Genomic DNA, 20602 nt, shown 5'->3' on the forward strand with positions numbered 1-20602 from the left:
ATTCCTCTTTTATTCGTCCTGCCAAAATAGACAATCTCACATTTTCCTACATTATACTCCATTTGCCAGATTTTTGCCCACTAACCTAACTTATCTATATCCTTTTGTAGCCTCCTTACATCCTCTTTACAACTTACTTTCCTACATACTTTTGTGTCATCAGCAAATTTAGCAACCACTCCTTCAGTCCCTTCATCCACATCTGTTGTATAAATTGTAAAGAGCTGAAGCACCTGATCTGATCCCTGTGGCACATCACTAGCTACATCCTGCCAACCAGAAAATGACCCATTTATGCCTACTTTCTATTTCCTTTTAGCTAGCCAATCTTCTATCCATGCCAATATATTACCCCTACACTGAGAGCTTTTATTTTTCGCAATAACCTTGGATGAGGCACTTTATCAAATGCCTTCTGAAAATCTAAGTACAGCACATCCACCGGTTCCCCTTTATCCACAGCACCTGTTACTTCTTGATTTCCCTTTCACAAAGCCATATTGACTTAGCCTGATTACCTTGAATTTATCTAACTGCCCTGTGATAATGCTTTAATAATAGCTTCTAACATCTTTCCTATAACAGATGATAACCTAACTGGCCTATAGTTTCCTACTTCCTGTCTCCCTTCCTTTTTGATTAAAGGAGTTACATTTGCTTTTTTCCAATCTAATGGAACCTTCCCTAGAATCTAGTGAATTTTGGAAAATTAAAACTATCAAATTAAAACTAACATCAACTATCTCACTTATTACTACTTTTAAGACCGTAGGATGAAGTCCATCAAGATCCGGGGACTTGTCAACACGCAGTTCCAACAATTTACTTAGTACTTTCCTGGTGATTCTAATTTTATCTGAGTTCCTCCCTCCCTTCCAGTTTGTGATTTACATCTGTTCCTAGGATGTTACTTGTATCCTCAATAGTGAAGACTGATGCAAAATATCTATTCAGTTTATCTGCTGTCTGCTTATTTTCCACTATTTATTCCCCAGACTTACTTTCTGTAGGACCAACGCTCACTTTGTTAACTTTTCTTTTTTAAAAATCTATAGAAACGCTTATTATCTACCTTTACTTTTCTAGCTAGCTTTCTCTTGTACTCTAATTTTTCCCTCCTTATTATTCTTTTAGTCATTCTTTGTTTTTTTTATATCCTGTCCAATCTTCTGACCTGCCACCCATCTTTGCATAATTATATGCTTTTTCTTTAAGTTTGATACTATCTTTAACTCTTTTAGTTAACCACAGATGGTGGATCCTACCCTTGGAATTTTTCTTTCTTGTTGGAATGTATCTATCCTGTGTAGTCTAAGCTATCTCCTTAAATGTCCACCACTGGATCTCTGATGGTCTATCCCTTAACCTAAATTGCCAGTTTACTTTTGCTAGCTCTGCTTTCATGCCCTCGTAATTGCCCTTATTTGAGTTTAAAATACTAGTGTTAGACCCAATCTTCTCTCTCTCAAACTGAATGTAAAATTCAATCATATTATGATCACTGCTATCTAGAGGCACCTTCACTATGAGGCCATTAATTAATCCTATCTCATTGCACAATACCAGGCCCAGAGTAGTCTGTTCCCTGGTTGGCTCCAGAACGTGCCAAACAACAAATTGTCCCGAAAACATTCTATGAATTCATCATCTATGTTACCTTTGCTCATCTTGTTGCTCCAGTCTATAAGTAGATTAAAAACCCCCATTAAATTGCCACGCCTTTATGACAAGCTCCCACTATTTAAGCCACCAATATTCTCCCTCCACCTGGACCCCTCCCTCTGGATTCTTACCTGCTCTTGATCTTTTAATTGAGAACTGTCGGCGTGACATCAGTCGTCTCAATTTCTCTGCTCCTCTCACCCGCTCTAACTTGTCTCTTTCTGAACTAGCCACACTCCATTCTCTCAGGTCCAACCTTGACTTTGTCATCAAACCTGCTGATAAGGGTGGTGCTGTTGTTGTCTGGTGCACTGACTTCTACCTCTCAGAGGCTGAGCGTCAACTCACAGACGCTCCCTCCTACCTCCCCCCGGACCATGACGCCACCACTGAACATCAAGCCATTGTTTTCCACGACTGTCACTGACCTCATCTCCTCTGGAGATCTTCCCTCCACAGCTTCCAACCTCATGTTTTCCCAGCCTTGGATGGCCCGCCTCTACCTCCTACCCAAAATTCACAAACAGGACTGTCCCAGCAAACCAATCGAGTCAGCCTGTTCCTACCCCACGGAACTCATTTCTTGCTATCTTGACTCCATTCTCTCTCCCCTTGTCCAGTCTCTTCCCACCTACATCCATGATTCCTCTCACGCCCTACATCATATCAACAATTTCCACTTCCATGGCCCCAACTGTCTCCTCTTCACCATAGACATCCAATCCCTCTACACCTCCATCCCCACCGGGATGGTGTGAGGGCTCTTCGCTTCTTCCTCGAACAGAGGCCCGAACAATCCCCATCCACCACCACTCTCCTCCATCTGGCTGAACTTGTTCTCTCACTGAACAATTTCTCCTTAAACTCGTCTCACTTCCTCCAAATAAAAGGTGTGGCTATGGGTACCCACATGGGCCTCAGTTATGCCTGTCTCTTTTTTGGGGTATGTGGAACATTCCTTGTTCCAGTCCTACTCAGGTCCCCTCCTACAATTCTTTCTCCGGTACATCGATGACTGCTTCGGTGCCGCCTCATGCTCTCATCTGGACCTGGAAAAGTTTATTAATTTTGCTTCCAATTTCCACCCCTCCATCATTTTCACATGGTCCATCACTGACACCTCCCTTCCTTGGCCTCTCAGTCTCAATTTCTGGTGATAGGCTGTCCACCAATATTCATTACAAGCCTACCGACTCCCACAGCTACCTCAACTACAGTTCCTCACACCCTGCTTCCTGTAAGGACTCCATCCCATTCTCAGTTCCTTTGCTTCCGTTGCATCTGTTCTGATGATGCCACTTTCCAAAACAGTTCCTCTGACATGCCTTCCTTCTTCCTTAACCGAGATTTTCCACCCACGGTGGTTGACAGGGCCCTCAACCGTGTCTGGCCCATCTCCCGCGCATCCGCCCTCACACCTTCCTCTCCCTCCCAGAACCATGATAGGGTCCCCCTTGTCCTCATTTATCACCCCACCAGCCCCCGCATTCAAAGGATCATCCTCCACCATTTCTGCCAACTCCAGCATGATGCCACCACCAAGCACATCTTCCCTTCACCCCCCTGTCAGCATTCCGTAGGGACCACTCCCTCTGGGACACCCTGGTCCACTCCTCCATCACCCCCTACACCTCAAACCCCTCCCACGGCACCTTCTCATGCAACTGCCCCTTTACTTCCCCCCTCCTCACCATCCAAGGGCCCAAATGCCCCTTTCAAGTGAAGCAGCATTTCACTTGCACTTTCCTCAATTTAGTCTACTGCACTCGCTGCTCCCAATGCGGTCTCCTCTACATTGGAGAGACCAAATGCAGACTGGGTGACCGCTTCATGGAACACCTTCAGTCTGTCCAAAAGCATGAACCAGACCTCCTTGTCGCTTTCCATTTCAATACATCACCCTGTTCTCATGCCCACATGTCCATTCTTGGCCTGCTGCATTGTTCCAGTGAAGCTCAACGCAAACTGGAGGAACAGCACCTCATCTTCTGATTAAGCACTATATAGCCTTTTGGACTTAACATTGAGTTCAACAACTTCAGATCATGAACTGTCTCCTCCATCCCCACCCTCTTTCCGATCCCCTTTTTCCAATAATTTATAATTTAAAAAATCTTTTTAAATATATTTTCTTTTCCCACCTATTTCTATTATTTTTAAATGTATTTCCATCCATTGATTTATCTCCACCTTTTAGCCTATTTCGATACCTTCCCCTCACCCCACCCCCACTAGGGCCATCTGCTCATCCTGCTTTCTACCCTTAATGTCACCATTAGCACATTCCTTAGTTAATACCACTGTCAACAACCCTTTGTCCTATTGTCTATGACATCTTTGGCAATCTCTTCTTTGCCTCCACCTATCACTGGCCCTCTATCCAGCTCTACCTGTCCCACCCACCCCCACCCCCCCAACCAGCTTATATTTCACTTCATTTCTAATTTTTCTTAGTTCTGATGAAGAGTCTTACAGACTCGAAACGCTAACTGTAATCCTCTCCACAGATGCTGTCAGACCTGCTGAGCTTTTCCAGCTATTTTTGTTTTTGTTTCAGATTTCCAGCATCCGCAGTATTTTGCTTTTATCCCACTATTTCTTCCTTGATACCCCGTCCTACCGTGTGATTACTGTTAGGGCACCTGTACACCACTCCCACAATCATTCCTCATCTCTGCTCAGACCACTTCTAACCCTGGTTCCATCCCATCCTGTAGCCATGTCTCTGTAATGGCTATTAGATTGTACTTATTTATCCCAATCTGCACCATTAGTTCATCTGTTTTGTTTCAGATGCTACGTGCATTCAGATACAGAGCCTTAAGTCACATCCTTTTAACCTCTAGCCTTATCTGTTAGTTTATCTTAAAATTGTACTCTGTCCCTTCCTGTCGTGGTCTGTTTATCATTTCCCAAATTAATACCTTCCTCTCTTACCTTGTTTCTACTTTTTAATTTACTACATCTTCCTACATTTGATCCCTTGCCCCCACAATTTCATTTAAAACCCTTTCTACTTCCTTAGTTATGCGATTTTCAAGAACACTCATCCCAGAATTGTTCAGGTGTAGATTGCCCAAACAGTACAGCCGCCACTTCTCCCATGCCAGTCTTTGAGCCACGCATTTGAACCATACAAACCACTCCTCTCTCGCCAGGGCCTGCTTGACTGGTCCTGGCAACCCCAACCTCACTAACCTTGTTCTGAGGGTGGCATCCATGCTGCTGCTCCAAGCTGGGTGCAGTCCCAGCATTCGCCACCACTCCTGGTGGTGGACTGAAGAGCTACCGGCCCTTCAATTGGCAGGCAGCTCTTGGAGGCGGGATCCCATCCTTTAAAGGGCTGGGAATCCCAATGGCAGACATCAGTTGCCTGACTGCCACAGAATCTGGTCAGGGCTCCCCAAAACAGCCAAGGTGGGGTTGCCCCCGGCTTTCTGGCCTCCCATCGTCAGTACCTTGATTAAATTCTATCCATTGTGTCCAGTTCTGGGCATCGCACTTTGGGAAGGATGTCAGTGCCTTGGAGAGGGTGAAGAAGAAATTCACTATAATGGCACCAGGGATGAGGGACTTTAGCTAGATGGAGAGACTGGGAATTTAAGATAATTGGCAAATGCATCAAAGATGACATGAGGAGAAATTATTTTACGCCGTGAGTTATGATCCGGAATGCACTGCCTGTAAGGTTGGAGAAGCAGATTCAATAGTAACTTTCAAAATGGAATTGGATAAATATTTGAAGGAATAAAATTTAAAGGGCTATGGGGAAAGAATAGGGGAGGGGCACTAATTGGACAGCTCTACCAAAGAGCCAGCACATGATGAGCTGAATGGCCTCCTTCTATGCTGTATTAATCTGAGTGTCTTTCCATACCTCAGGTTCAAGTCTGCAATGCCACTTCAGCAGAGAGAGTGCTCAGCACTGACTGCAGATCTAATATAACTTTCATGGCAAAATTTATTAAACATCTTCAAAAATTAAGTCAGGTAGTAAAGATTTTGTGGAGGGGCTTCTTTGCCTTAGCTTGTTGAAAGAAAGGAAACTGTAGAATCCATGTTTAATCATGCACATCTCATAACATCATATAACACATGCTGCATGAATGTTGATAATGGAGATTAACATAAAACTAATTTTCAGCAATTGTTTGCAAGCTTATGGGGCTTTTAAAAAATGTTCCTTTCCATTCAAACATGTAACCAAAGTGCAAATTGTTATTTATGTTGTATCCTTTGGCTATTCAGAAATTCTTCATAACCAACCTGGCAGAATCAGAAATTTACGACACAGAAGGAGGCCATTCGGTCCATTGTGTGTGTACCAGCTGAAAGAGTTATATAGTCTGATTCCACTATGTAGCTCTTTGTCCGTAGCCCTGCAGGTGACAGCATCTCAAGTACATATCCAAGTATTTTTTTTAAATGCAATGAGAGCTTCTGCTTTGACCATTCTTTCACGCCCCCAGTGTTCCAGACCCCCACCACCCTTTGAATGAAAACATTTTTCCTCACCTCCCCTCTCTATTCCTTCTGTCAATTACTTTGAATCTATACCCCCTGCTTATTAGCCTCTCTTAAGAGAAATAACCCTTCCTATCCCCTCTATCTAGGCCCCATTCGGCCTCCTGGTTTATGAAAACATGCATTGGCTTTCTGTGTTCCTGGAATTTTGTTTGTCCCAAGGTAGCAGTGTAGGTGTCTCAACATTTCCACAACTTCCATTGCAGAAATTTTATGCAATAACTGAATCTTGAGACTAGTTATGGATTTACTTGTGGTTATCGGTGATAACAAACAAATTTAACCGAATATTTTTTAATAACACCCTGCACCTTTGACAAGCCATTCAGAATTTAATGCTCTGTACATAAAATCACAGCACATAATGGAGTTTATCTAGAATATATAGAGGGAGCGCTATACTGACATTGCAATCCAATAGACAGAATCGGTACCGGACAAATAAATGTTTGTTTCACATGCAGCAGTTGCAGCTGCCTTAATGGCCTTATTGGTGAAAGCTCCGTACAGTGCGGAACTGAAATATCCAGGCCAACAGTCTGCTTTGGTAGCCAATCTCCGCTAGGGCAGATTTTAGAACTCAGGCAATTGGCCTCAGCATGCCTGAATTAAGGAGGGGGAAAATAAACACGGGTTCTAGCTCATGGTCCCTATTCAGTGACACCTACCAAGTCCATGTTTGTGAACATGCAGGAGATGTGGGTGTAATGCATTGCATGGTCGTATTACTTTCTGACATCTAAGGCTGATTTTTAACTCTGCAAGTGAATGGGTTTTCAGCAGGTTAAAATCTCACCTTCTAAGTCTGGGCTTGAACGTAAAGAATGGCCACATGGGGGAGCTACTGAACTGCTGGCACCTGAGAAACTACCCCAGTAGGAGTAAAGGAGGAAGAGCTGGGTGACTTAAAACAACAGGAAATAAAGAATAAAGTGTGGTTTAATTGTTCTCTCTTGAGCATCTTATGATTCTTGATGGAGCATTTCTTCATCCATTCATTGTCAATCTTTTCGAGAGGCTGTATTATCTGTTTTTTGAGTTGCAATTCAAAGCATGCTTGGTCACATGTTTGAATGAGAATTTGTTTTTACTAAGATATATTTTCATTTTGAGCACTGACATCACTCCAGACTGAATTCAATGTGGATTAGATATGTGAAAGTGTATTAGAAGTGTATGAGTGTTCCTATGGTATGCTTGCATTATTTTTCATGTGAGCAGAAAGCAATCATAATCTTGAATTCACCAATATTCCCATCCATATGTTCTCACAGCTGAACACAACTCATTTGCCACATCCCAACACTCCAAGGATGCAGAATCCCCTCCGATCCCTGAGCCCAGTAGTATTCTTATCCTCTGATTCGGATCCACTTCACAGGAAGCAGTCAGATTTGCACAGGAGCCAGTCAGCTGAGAGCAGTTATTCACGCTCTCCTGGTCGCAGGCAGCTACCCTTCATTCCAGGCCACACCAAGCTGCCTTCTATCATTCGCATCTCCAAAGCTCAGCTCCAACAGGTGAACCAATAGATTATCTTGTTTACAGTATTTTCCACTGAAGTAAAGGATTTTTAAGTTAAAATTTTCCTGCCTTGTATCAGGAATAAATGTTTAACTTTTTTGAAATGCATCTGTTAGAGTTTTGCACTAACCCTAAAGTTATTGACTTAAAATGTATTAATCGTTTTATTTCATTAATATTCTGGGAATGTGTTGAAAAATGTTTGCATCAAGGAACATTCTGTGTTTGGGAGGAACCTTACAACTTTTAATGAGTAGAGCATTTGAATGAGTTGTCAATTGGTAAATGTGGCATTGACTTTTGTTAGAATATAAAAAAAACATTTTTAAGTAAGGTTTTACTTGAGTGCATTACCATTATTGAGTTCAAGGTTCTTACTACATTAGTAAAATAAGAGCTAAGTGGCTGTTGAAAAGTAATTGGTCTTTATAATGAGTTAGCCGGTGATCACTATGACAATTGTATGCTCGATATTTGGACAGCTTTCTCTTACTGGTATTTTTCTACATATGAGGCACAGTAAAACAAGTCAATTTATATGTAAGTTCTGACAAAAGAATGTGCGCTTTATAGATACCTAATTTCCAGAAATAAGAAGGAGAAAATATATACCACAGAATAACAAATGGGCCCTTGTTGAGAAAATAATCTCAAGGTCCTGATGACACCACAGCTAGAGGTTAAACAAGGCACTGTCACTCAGTCAACAAAGTTAAAATGTGTATATTGTAACTGTTCCAAACCTATGCATTTTATTGATTCTGCCTCGTGCTTAAATGAAATCTACCCTTGCGTGCTGCTGTCTAGATGGCCCTATGAGGTTTGTGGAAAAGTTTTTTGACTACGTGGTGAGTGAAGTTATGCTTTGTTAAAATTCCATGTAAGTTTGATACAGTAATACTTGCTTTATCATGTGAAAATGTCTCAGCATTTCACACATTAATTGTTCCGCTGTGTAATGAATGTGATTTTGTAGGCAAAACAATAAAAGATTAAGTGAAACAATATTCAAAAGGTATCAGTGCTCAATAGATCAATTAATTTGTTGATATCAACATTGCAAGAATACACTTGTTCTCAGCAGATATATTTGCATTAAATAAACCAAGAGCTTACTGACAAGTTGAAAAATGTCAGTGCTGTAGGTCATCTAAATGCTACTTAGACAAATTTAGATATTGAAGAAGAGGATAACAGAAGGTGATCTAGCAGCACAGGCAAGAAAGAACTTGAGAGACCAGCCGGATGTGATTTAATATATGCCACAGATCAAGCTTTGAGTTTCCCCTATACTGTGGTGTAGAAAGAAAGAATTTGCATTGATATGGTGCCTTCATGCCCTCAGGACACTCTAGAGTGCTTCACAGCCAATTAAATACTTAGATAAAAACAAAAAAACTGCGGATGCTGGAAATCCAAAACAAAAACAGAATTACCTGGAAAAACTCAGCAGGTCTGGCAGCATCGGCGGAGAAGAAAAGAGTTGACGTTTCGAGTCCTCATGACCCTTCGACAGAACTTGAGTTCGAATCCAAGAAAGAATTGAAATATAAGCTGGTTTAAGGTGTGTGTGTGGGGGGTGGAGAGAGAGAGAGAGGTGGAGGGGGGGTGTAGTTGTAGGGACAAACAAGCAGTGATAGAAGCAGATCATCAAAAGATGTCAACAACAATAGTACAATAGAACACATAGGTGTTAAAGTTAAAGTTGGTGATATTATCTAAACGAATGTGCTAATTAAGAATGGATGGTAGGGTACTCAAGGTATAGCTCTAGTGGGGGTGTTTTTTTTTAAATAATGGAAATAGGTGGGAAAAGGAAAATCTTTATAATTTATTGGGAAAAAAAGGAAGGGGGAAACAGAAAGGGGGTGGGGATGAGGGAGGGAGCTCACGACCTAAAGTTGTTAAATTCAATATTCAGTCCAGAAGGCTGTAAAGTGCCTAGTCGGAAGATGAGGTGTTGTTCCTCCAGTTTGCGTTGGGCTTCACTGGAACAATGCAGCAAGCCAAGGACAGACATGTGGGCAAGAGAGCAGGGTGGAGTGTTAAAATGGCAAGCGACAGGGAGGTTTGGGTCATTCTTGCGGACAGACCGCAGGTGTTCTGCAAAGCGGTCGCCCAGTTTACGTTTGGTCTCTCCAATGTAGAGGAGACCAATTGGGAGCAACGAATGCAGTATACTAAGTTGGGGGAAATGCAAGTGAAATGCTGCTTCGCTTGAAAGGAGTGTTTGGGTCCTTGGACGGTGAGGAGAGAGGAAGTGAAGGGGCAGGTGTTGCATCTTTTGCGTGGGCATGGTGTGGTGCCATAGGAGGGGGTTGAGGAGTAGGGGGTGATGGAGGAGTGGACCAGGGTGTCCCGGAGGGAGCGATCCCTACGGAATGCCGATAAGGGGGGTGAAGGGAAGATGTGTTTGGTGGTGGCATCATGCTGGAGTTGGCGGAAATGGCGGAAGATGATCCTTTGAATCCTTTTAATTAAATACTTAGATGCTCTCATGTACGCGGAGACAGTAGTCTAGTGGTAATGTCACTGGTCTAGTAATGCAGAAGCCCAAGCTAACGTTCTGGGGCAAGGGTTCAAATCCCATCATGGCAGCTGGTGGAATTTGAATTCAATTAATAAATCTGGAATCAAAAAGCTAATCTCAGTAATGTTGACCACGAAACCATTGTTTATTGTCGTAAAAACCCATTTGGTTCGCTAATGTCCCTTAGGGAAGGAAATCTGCCTGGTCTGGCCTACATGTGACTCCCGGCCCACAACAATGTGGTTGACTCTTAACGGCCCTCTGAAATGTCCTAGCAAGCTACTCGGTTCAAAGGCAATTAGGGCTGGGCAACACATGGTGGCCTTACCCACATTTCATGAATAAGTAAAGAAAAAATGTAGGGAAATGCGGCAGCCAATTTGCATGCAGCAAGGTCCCATGAATAGCAATGAGATCAATAACCAGATAATCTATATTTTAGTGGTGTTGGTGAGAGATATGAATAGGATGAGAGACTTGAAAAATTGAAGATATTTGCATTGAAACAGCTGAAGTTGCAGGATGATTTGCTGAAGGTGCTTAAAAATAGCCGGGGTGGATGGGTTAAGTAAAAGAGACTTTTTCTAGTGACTGAACAATCTAGAACAAGGGGAGCATTGATATAAGATTGAGGACAAGGGAATCGCTTTTTTTGTACATAAATGGCTTTAAGCAGAAATTTCCCTCCCCACACCACCACCACCCCCACCGTCCGCCGGCCATTCAATATGATCATGGCCGATCCTCTATCTCAACTCCATACTCCCGCTCTCTCCCCATACCCTTTGACGCCTTTAGAGTCTAGAAATTTATCTACTTCCTCCTTAACTATATTGAGTAACTTGGCCTCCACAACCCTCTGTGGTAAAGAATTCCACAGGTTCACCACTATCTGAGGGAAGAAGTTTCTTCTTATCTCAATCCTAAATGGCCTATCCCATATCCTGAGATTGTGCCCCTTGTTCTAGTCACACACACGCACGCACGCACACACGCGCACACACACACACACACACACACACACACACACACACACACACACACACACACACCCGCCCTAGCCAGGGGAAACATCATCCTTGCATCCAGTCTGTCCAGCCCTGTCACAGAATTTTATATGTTTCAATGAGATACCCTCTCATTCTTTTAAACTCCAATGAATACAGGCCTAGTCGACCCAATCTCTCCTCATACAGCAATTGTGCCACCCCAAGAATCAGGCTGGTGAACCTTCGCTGCACTCTCTCTATGGCAAGTATATCCTTTCTTGGGTAAGGAGACCAAAACTGCACACAATACACCAGGTGTGCTCCCACCAAGGCCCTGTACAGCTGCAGTAAGACATCCTTGTTCCTGTACTCAAGTCCTCTCACAATGAAGACCAACAAACCATTTGTCTTCCTAACTGCTTGCTGCATTTGCATGCTTTCTTTCAGTAATTGGTATACAAGGACACCATTTCCCAATCTATCATTATTTAAATAATACTCTGCCATTCTGTTTTTTCTGCCAAAGTGGATAACTTCACACTTATCCATGTTGTATTGCATCTGCCATGTACTTGCCCACTCATCCAATTTGTCTAAATCACCTGTTTTTCACCTGGGAAGGATTCTTCATGTAAGATGGTATAATGAAAGGAGAAGATGAAAGTAAACAGATTGGAGAAGTTGGGACTATTCTTCTTGGAGAAGAGAAGGTTGAGAGGAGATTTGATAGAGGTATTCAAAATCTTGAGGGGTCTGGATGGAGTAGATAGGGAAAAACTGTTCCCATTGGTGGAAGAATCGAGCATGAGAGGGCACTGATTTAAGGTAATTGGTAAAAGAAGCAATGGAGACATGAGAGAGTTTTTCATGCAGCAAATGTTTAAGTTCTGGAATGTGCTGTCTGAGAGTATGATGGAGCCGTTGTTCAATCGAGGCATTTAAAAGGAAATTTGATTATTATTTGAAAAGGGTGAACGTGCAGTGTTACAGGGAGAAGGCTGAAGAATGGCACTGGGTGCATTGCCCATTCAGAGAGCCAGTGCAGATACGATGGGCCAAATGGCTCAAATGTGCTGTAACAATTCTGAGTCCTGCCAGCAGTAGTTTAAAAGGGGTGCCGAGAGCAGCAAGGACTTCAGTTTAAAAAGGGCACGGAGAGCGGTGGGGACTTCAATTTATAAAGGACGCAGAGAGCGGCAGGGACTTCAGTTTAACTTCAGGGCAGAGAGGTTAAAACAACGAGACTTTGGGACAGAGGGGTTAAAACAGCGAGACTTCGGGACAGAGAGGTTAAAACAGCGAGACTTCGGGACAGAGAGGTTAAAACAGCGAGACTTCGGGACAGAGAGGTTAAAACAGCGAGACTTCGGGACAGAGAGGTTAAAACAGCGAGACTTCGGGACAGAGAGGTTAAAACAGCGAGACTTCGGGACAGAGAGGTTAAAACAGCGAGACTTCGGGACAGAGAGGTTAAAACAGCGAGACTTCGGGACAGAGAGGTTAAAACAGCGAGACTTCGGGACAGAGAGGTTTAAGCAGCGAGACTCAAGTAGGAGTAAGGGTAAAATAAAAGCAAGGGTCCATATTCTATTTAGTTAAGATATGTCTGGGAGCTCGGTCCTTTGATTTGCATATCCTGCGCTATGTGGGAAATCCTAGACCCTCCTGATGGTCTGGATGACCATGTGTGCAAGAGGTGCCTCCAACTGGAGCAACTCGAGCTCTGGGTTTTGGAGCTTGAGCGGCAGCTGGGAGCACTATGGTGCATTCACAATGCTGAGAGGTTTGTGGATAGCATGTTTTACAATGTGGTCACCCTGCAGCTTAAGGAAGTGCAAGCAGTGAGGGAATGAGTGACCACCAGACAGAAGAAGGGGACCAGGCAGGTAGTGAGGGATTCACACAAAGTGAGGGACCAAGTCCGGAGAACCCCGAATATCAAGGAAAATAAAGGTTAGGATTATGAAAAAAAGAGAAGCTTATTGTAGAGACCGAAGGCTCAATGCGGCAGAATCCATAAAGGAGTATAAAAAGTGCAGAAGGGAACTTAAAAAGGAAATTAGGAAAGCTAAGAGAGTGCATGAGAAAGCATTGGTGGGTAGAATAAAGAAAGACCCAAAGGGGTTTTTTAAATATATAAAGAGTAAGAGAATAACTCAGCAAAGAGTAGGGCCAATTAGGGGCTATAGAGATAATGTGTGTGTGTGAGTGGACCCGGAAGATGTGGTACAGACCTCAATGAATACTTTGCATCAGTCTTCACAATGATAAAGGACTTCACAGGTATAGACATCAGGGTGGAGGACTGTGGAATATTAGAGGAAATTAAAATAGAGAGAGAGGAGGTACTAGCCAGATAAGCGGCCTTAAAAGTGGATAAATCCACAGGCCCGGATGAGATGTATCCCAGGCTGTTGAGAGAGGCAAGGGAAGAGATATCAGGGACCCTGGCAATAATTTTCAAATCCTCTCTTACCACAGGTGAGGTGCCAGAGGACTGCTAACATTGTCCCATTATTAAAAAAGGGAGGAAGAGATAGACCAGGAAATTACAGGCCAGGCCACCTCTGTGGTGGGTAAGTTACTAGAAAGAACTCTGAGAGGCAGAATATATCTGCCCTTGGAGAGACACAAATTAATCAGAGATAGTCAGCATGGATTTGTTAAGGGAAGGTCATGTTTGACAAATTTGATCGAATTTTTTGAGGAAGTAACCAGGAGTGCTGATGAGGGTATAATGCATTTGATGTGGTCTACATGGACTTTAGCAAGGCTTTTGATAAGGTCCCTCATGGCAGACTGGTCAAGAAAGTAAGAGCCCATGGGATTGAAGGCAAAGTGGCAGGTTGGATCCAAAATTGGCTGATAGGCAGGAAGCAGCGGGTGATGGTAGAGGGGTGTTTCTGTGACTGAAAGTCTGTTTCCAGTGGGGTTCCGGGGTGTATGTTTGTAGTGTACATAAATGATTTGGACTTAAATGTAGGGGGTATGTTCAAGAAGTTCACGGATGACATGAAAATTGGTAGGGTAGTAAATAGTGAGGAGAATAGTTGCAAACTGCAGGAGGGTATCAATGGACTGGTCAGGTGGCAGAGCAGTGGCAAATGGAATTCAACCCAGAAAAGTGTGAGGAATTGCACTTGGGGAGGGCTAACAAGGCAAGGGATTACACTATGAAGGGTAGGACCCTGAAAAGTACTGAAGATCAGAGGGAACTGGGTGTGCATATCCACAAATCCCTGAAGGTAGCAGGGCAGGTAGATAAGGTATTTAAGAAGACATATGGGATACTTGCCTTTATTAGCTGATGCTCTTAACAAGAGCAGAGAGGTTATGCTGGAACTGTATAAAATGCTGGTTAGGCCTCAACTGGAATACTGTATGTAATTCTGGTCACCACATTATAGGAAGGATGTGATTGCACTGGAGAGGGTGTAAAGGAGATTTACCACGATGCTGCCTGGGCTGGATGGTCAGAGCCATGAGGAAAGATTGGATAGGCTGTTGTTGTTTTCCTTGGAGCAGCGAAGATTGAGAGGGGACCTGACAGAGGTATATAAGATTATGAGGGGCATAGATAGGGTGGATAGGAAGGCACTTTTTCCATAGTAGACGGGTCAATAATCAAGGGGCATAGATTTAAAGTAAGAGGTAGAAGGCTAAGAAAGGAGTTGAGGAGAAATCTTTTCACCCAGAGGGTGGTGGGATTCTGGAACTCACTGCCTAAAAGGGGGTTGAGTCAGGCACCCTTGTAACATTTAAGAAGTATTTAGATATTCACTTGCATTGCCATAGCCTCCAGGGCTATGGGCCAAGTGCTGGAAAATGGGATTAGTTTAGTCAGATCTTTGTTGACCGGTGCGGACACGATGGGCTGAATGTTCTCCTTCTGTGCTGTAATCGACTATGAGTTTATGAGTATGGTACTGTGTGCAAAAAATGAAAGTTGCAATAATTTCAGAGTAGAGCAACCACTATGAGACCACTTCAAAATACTATCCACCTTATCATTGTTTAAGATACTAAATTGGATGCTCAAAAATGGCCAGCTTCCAACTTTGCCATACCCCATTTTTTGCAAGAGTTTCAGTGTCGATCCAACTGTGTGTAAAAGCTATTCTGAACAAATCAAGCGTCAGGTTCTCCTATAGAATTGACATAAATTTGTTAGAATTTTACTTCCTTTGTTCATGAACTGCCATGTGCTGGATATGCAAACAACGGTTGTCCTTTGGAGCTATCTCTGAAGGAAGGCCAAAGTTAAATACAAATGTTTAATGCAATGGCAGTTTTGATAAGTTCCTTATTTATGCTTTAATTCATGACTTCTGGTTACAAGGGTTGTACTTGGTCTGTGTCGATAGAGTAATCCTTTAACTCCCTTGTACAACTCATGGTTCAGTTACATAATGAAATGAGTTTTGAAGAAAAGCCAATTAATACCTCGAGCAATTTGTTACAAAGCTGTAACAGAATCATGGCATTTGTATGATATTCTGATCGTGGAGTTCAGATTAAGTCATTTGTAGTTACCCAAACCATAAACTGCTAACATAGTTTTATTATATATACTCCTGTTCCTCAGTTATCAGAAAAGTACGAAGTATTGTGGTGCCTGCCAGTTGAAACTCTTGTTCTTCAGGTGTAACAACTTCAGTCGATTCTAACCCAATTATAATTGGGTCCTGTCCTCCATTTTCTTCCTGATGATATCCAAAGGAGAGATGCATCACAGGAGCTAGTTTTTATTGAAACACAAAACACCATGGCCTGAATTTTTCAGTTGTCGGGCGTGCACGATCGGCAGGCCCGGGAGTGACCAGGAAACGGACCCCCGACCACGATCAGCCCCCGACCGCAATTTCACACTGGCTGGCCAATTAACGGCCAGCCAGCGTAAAATGCATGTTGGAAAGCTCAGCGCTGCAGGGGTGGGGGCAGGAAGAGGGCAGATGACAATGTCACCACGAGTGTGGCTGAGCGCGGCGAGAAAGCTCCCTGAAGGCAAACAGCTGCCTCAGAGAGCTGCAGACCTGCAAACAATGAAATAAAGCTCTAAAAAGCTGCAAAAAAAAGCTGCATTGCAATCAAGCACCTGAAAGCATATCTCATAACAACGCTTTCCCCAGATATTTCTTTTCATTTCCTGACGGAGATTTCATTCCGCCCTTGGATGAGGTTTCGTGAAAAATATAAAGGCCACCTGGCTGATTTACCTGTCCTCCAACTGTATGGCTGGACGGGCCACGAAAAATAGCAGACAATTGCCCCATTGGGTTTAATTGCCCGCCTAATTTTTGGCAGGCGCGCTTCTGACTTTTGCGCATGTCTACTGAGCAAAATATCGGGGGAGTGTGCAATGACTTCGGGATGTTCGCCCCATGTCATCTCGCACGATTTTACATCAGGTCGGGCGGGCGCCCACCCGTGGGACGTAGAATTCTGCCTCATAGGAACATCTTGTCTCAGCTGAGATGGACATGCAATGTGGCTAGATTATTTTGGCATTCCGTGTCTTAGGGACCTGCTGTTGGAAAAATAACAATTCGCAATAACAGCCTTGACCACCTAAAATGAGCCACTTTACCAGCACATGACCTAGCAGTTGACACTGTTTTCCACTCTGACTCATACGTTCACCTATAAGAACTCAACATAACAATCACACAAGATTTACTTACAGCACAAAATACAAACATTTACACCACTTCTCAGTGTGGTGGGTGCATTGTAGCCTCCTAAAAAAGGCATTGAAATTGCCCATGTTGGGGAAGTAAACCTGAAGACTGCAAGAAGTGCAGAGGTGTTTGGACAAAATAAAAGTTCAACAAGCATTCACTATGCAAGAACGTAATATGCACCTAAGGAAAAGCTTAGAGTGACTCTCATCTTTTGGAACAAAGACCAGAACTATAATCTGACTATTCAACTTCTGGTAAGTTTTTCCATTATTTATTGCTATCTAAATTATTTATATAACAATCTCAACCTTGTTACATAATACATACAATATGTATTGTAATAATGCAACTTCTGTGACAAGTTTAATTCTCATATGGTCCTTTAGTTTTATTTATAATCAAGGGGCTGCCCTTGTATCTCCACAGATGGATTTGTCTATATGTTTATCCTCCATTTTGGTGCAATAACAATTTGTTAGTGGTGGAGAAAGTCTAACCAGCACAAAGGAATCTGATCACCAAAGAAAGCATAGAAAGAAAATACACATGGAAAACATATCCTCGAGTAGTTAGTCAATTTCTGCTCATCAAGTGATATCACCCACAACACCAAGACAGGTAAGAGAGAAGTCAGCCAGAGTGCAGTGATATTGTGCCTTCATCCACATTCTAGCCCCAGAGCAGGAAGAGACATAACTGTATGCCAGATGCTGAAGACAGCTATGAACATTGCAGTTTGGCTTCAACTACACTACCAGTAGACAAGTACAAAAAATTGGTAATATGAGGATCATTTGCTGCACGATACTTAATTTTGCACATGAACTACTGATACATCTCCAGTTCACCACCTTGCTGCTCTAAGATGTTGCCATGCAGTACCCTATAGAATCATCTGAAGGCCATCATAAGTGGAATGTTGAGATATTATCCAGTGACGTTGAGGCTGATCCATCCCTCCAGCCTGAGGAACCCTTACCACAGCTCCTTCGTCATTTGCAAACTTCATCTATACTGAAGCAAAACATACACAATCTGACTTCCATATTTTTACTTACTACAAGGTACATTTACGGTAACCATTTTCAGCCTTGACATTGTAGTTAATATAAATCTGCTACAAAATAATTAAATTTAGATATTCCATGTCACTATGTTTCATATATAGCTTTGTCTGACTTGCAAGATGTTAGATTTCCAAAATATTTTCAGCATTGCTTTCAATAAAAAAATTTGTACTAATCATCTGTGCTCTGTATTTATTGGTTATGATTTTTCCTACCATTTAAATTAAATATGCACGTGTGCATTAATTTGGCATTGCAAGGATTTAATTATTGAAGAGTTTCCTCCTGTGACCTTTCATCATGAATGGGTCTTGCTTTTACTTGCATGCTAGCAATAAATTTTAATGTACTTTTGATTCTCTGTTTGTAAAAACATACACATTATTTGTTCTCTACACTAATGTTCAGAATTCTATTGTACGTAGCTAGTCATCTTCCAAATTCAACACTGTTGCATTAATATGCATTTGGTTTCCAGAACTTAAGTATTGATGAAAGAAGAGACATGTTGAAACTTTTCGTCACTAGTCATCTGTCCGTTTCACAAGCAAACCAATATAAGGGGAAAACAATGATTTATACTGTATGAGAAGAGAGTGATGATTGGTTGCCAAATTGACTCTGATTGGTAGAGTAGTTGCCATGGAGAATGCACCATTTGATGTTGACTGACAGTTAACTGCCAAGCAGTGTTTGAAATTTGAACCAGGCAGTTGTTTTCCCCTTATATTGGTATTATATTCTTACAAAGTGTCCTGATGAGTGCAAAATGAAAAGGTTCGACATGTCTCTTTTCTCAGCAATACAGCCTTACTGCCGTTGTCCACATCGCGCATTCTATGCAAGAATCTTTGGTTTGTAAAGAGCAAAAAAGATTTGTTCAGTGCACTACATTAGGGCCCCTTTGGGTATTCCAAAAAAAAATACTTGCATTTATACAGCTCTTTTTATGATTCATGCAGTGTTTTATTGTTTGCTTAGCCCCTCCCTGCTCTCACTCAAAAATAAATCAGCATATCCACTCGTCATTGCTTTCCACCACACATTTGTGAACATACCTAATGAGCACAGGGTTTGGGTTTGGCTGTGTCAACGCTTCACACTGATGCTTTACATTCCCAAAGGAATGGCCACTTGGGAAAGATTAGCGAAGACTATAATGCTCATAGGGTTATGGACCAGTTAGAGTCTGGAACTTGAATAGAGAAGGGGAGAGATGTGATTAAAATTAAGCTGACAAATATTAGAAGTTTTTGACATTTAATCTTTTAAAGCACCTCTGATCAGATATGTCGATATGTTATAGTTGCAGTGGGCACTTTGGATCACAAGACGAGTACTAGTTTGTTTAGTTGATGGTACTGTGTGATGAGATAAAGCCTTTTTGCAGAATCTCCCATTCACAGGTATGACTCACGGGAAAAGTCTGTGAAGCAGAATCCTTCATCTCAAAGCTTCTAATACAATTCAATGCTTCCGATATAATGCAGTAGGCTTTTCAGAAGTAGCAAGGCACATTGGGAGGGTGTCAACTAAGTGTATTAAAGGTCACATCTTTTTGATGAGGATGGGAAGCAAATGCTGCTGCCCATCTTCAAGATGGTAGAGTGAGGATTTGGATCAGAACGGGAGTTTAAATTGGGATTCATTTTTGGCCAATCACAGTATAATAGCAAAGGGTCTCTTTCTCAAACTAGAATGTCCATTGATTTGTGGAGCTTGTTTCTATTTTGTTGTGCAATGGATTGGGGCATCAGTTTTACTACTGATTTAACCACAGTAGCTGTTGACATTTTAATCTTTTAAAGTGCTTCTGATCGTATGTATCATAGATGCAGTAGGCTCTGTGGATCACAAAATATAATGTGTTGGAAACTGGAAACCCTGTGGCTTTAAGTAGGCAACTTCTTTCTTTCCATTATTTGTTGCTTGTTAGAAAATGAGAATCAGGGATGAACAAAGACCATATCATAGCTCACTTTTCTGCTCTCCTAATTCTAATAATATCAGAAAAAAAGTATAAATGTGCTTTGGATTCCACTGTTGCTTGTGTTCTCTCGCCACATTATCTTTCTTGTCTCTTTATTGTATTATTATATTTTTGTTTCTTCATGTTATTGTTAATGCACTAATTTTAGCATTGAGCTCCCCCCTTTTTCCTTAAGCTCTATGTACTTTTCTACATGATGCTGCTCCTTCTGGTATCATTGTTAATTAATTCTTCATTCTTTACACATTCTTCAACTTTTATTCATTCTCTTTCAAGATCTCAAAACACCTTTCTAATTTCCTCCTGCAATCTTCAGACTTTTAAAACCTAATTGAGAAACATTAAGGCCTGAATTTTTTGCTTGTCGGGTGCACACGATCGGCCTCTGACCACAATTTCTCGCTGGCTTGCCAGTTAACAGCCAGCCAGCGTAAAACGTGCCCTGAGAAAGACTCAGCACTGCCAACCGGAGTGAAAAGAGGGCAGGTGCCGACATCACCATGGGAGCTGGTGAGTGCTTCCAGTGAGCTCCTTGAAGGCAGACAGCTAGGGAGCTGCAGATCTCCACAGAATAAACAAAATAACAAAAATGCTGCAAAATAAGTCAATGCAGCACAGTCAAGCATCTGAAAACA

The 20602-nt window shown here is 42.2% G+C and overlaps 1 protein-coding gene across 1 annotated transcript in view; it reads left to right on the top strand.

Annotated features, from left to right (window-relative positions):
* LOC121292488 (tau-tubulin kinase 2-like) overlaps window positions 1-20602 on the top strand; it is a 296782-nt gene that overhangs the window by 265128 nt on the left and 11052 nt on the right. Inside the window, exon 14 of the mRNA XM_041214491.1 lies at window positions 7461-7706. Coding sequence (XP_041070425.1) covers window positions 7461-7706 — 246 coding nt within the window. The remainder of the gene's footprint in view (window positions 1-7460; window positions 7707-20602) is intronic.

Source organism: Carcharodon carcharias, chromosome 20 (assembly GCF_017639515.1).
Source record: "Carcharodon carcharias isolate sCarCar2 chromosome 20, sCarCar2.pri, whole genome shotgun sequence".
NCBI lineage: Eukaryota > Metazoa > Chordata > Chondrichthyes > Lamniformes > Lamnidae > Carcharodon > Carcharodon carcharias.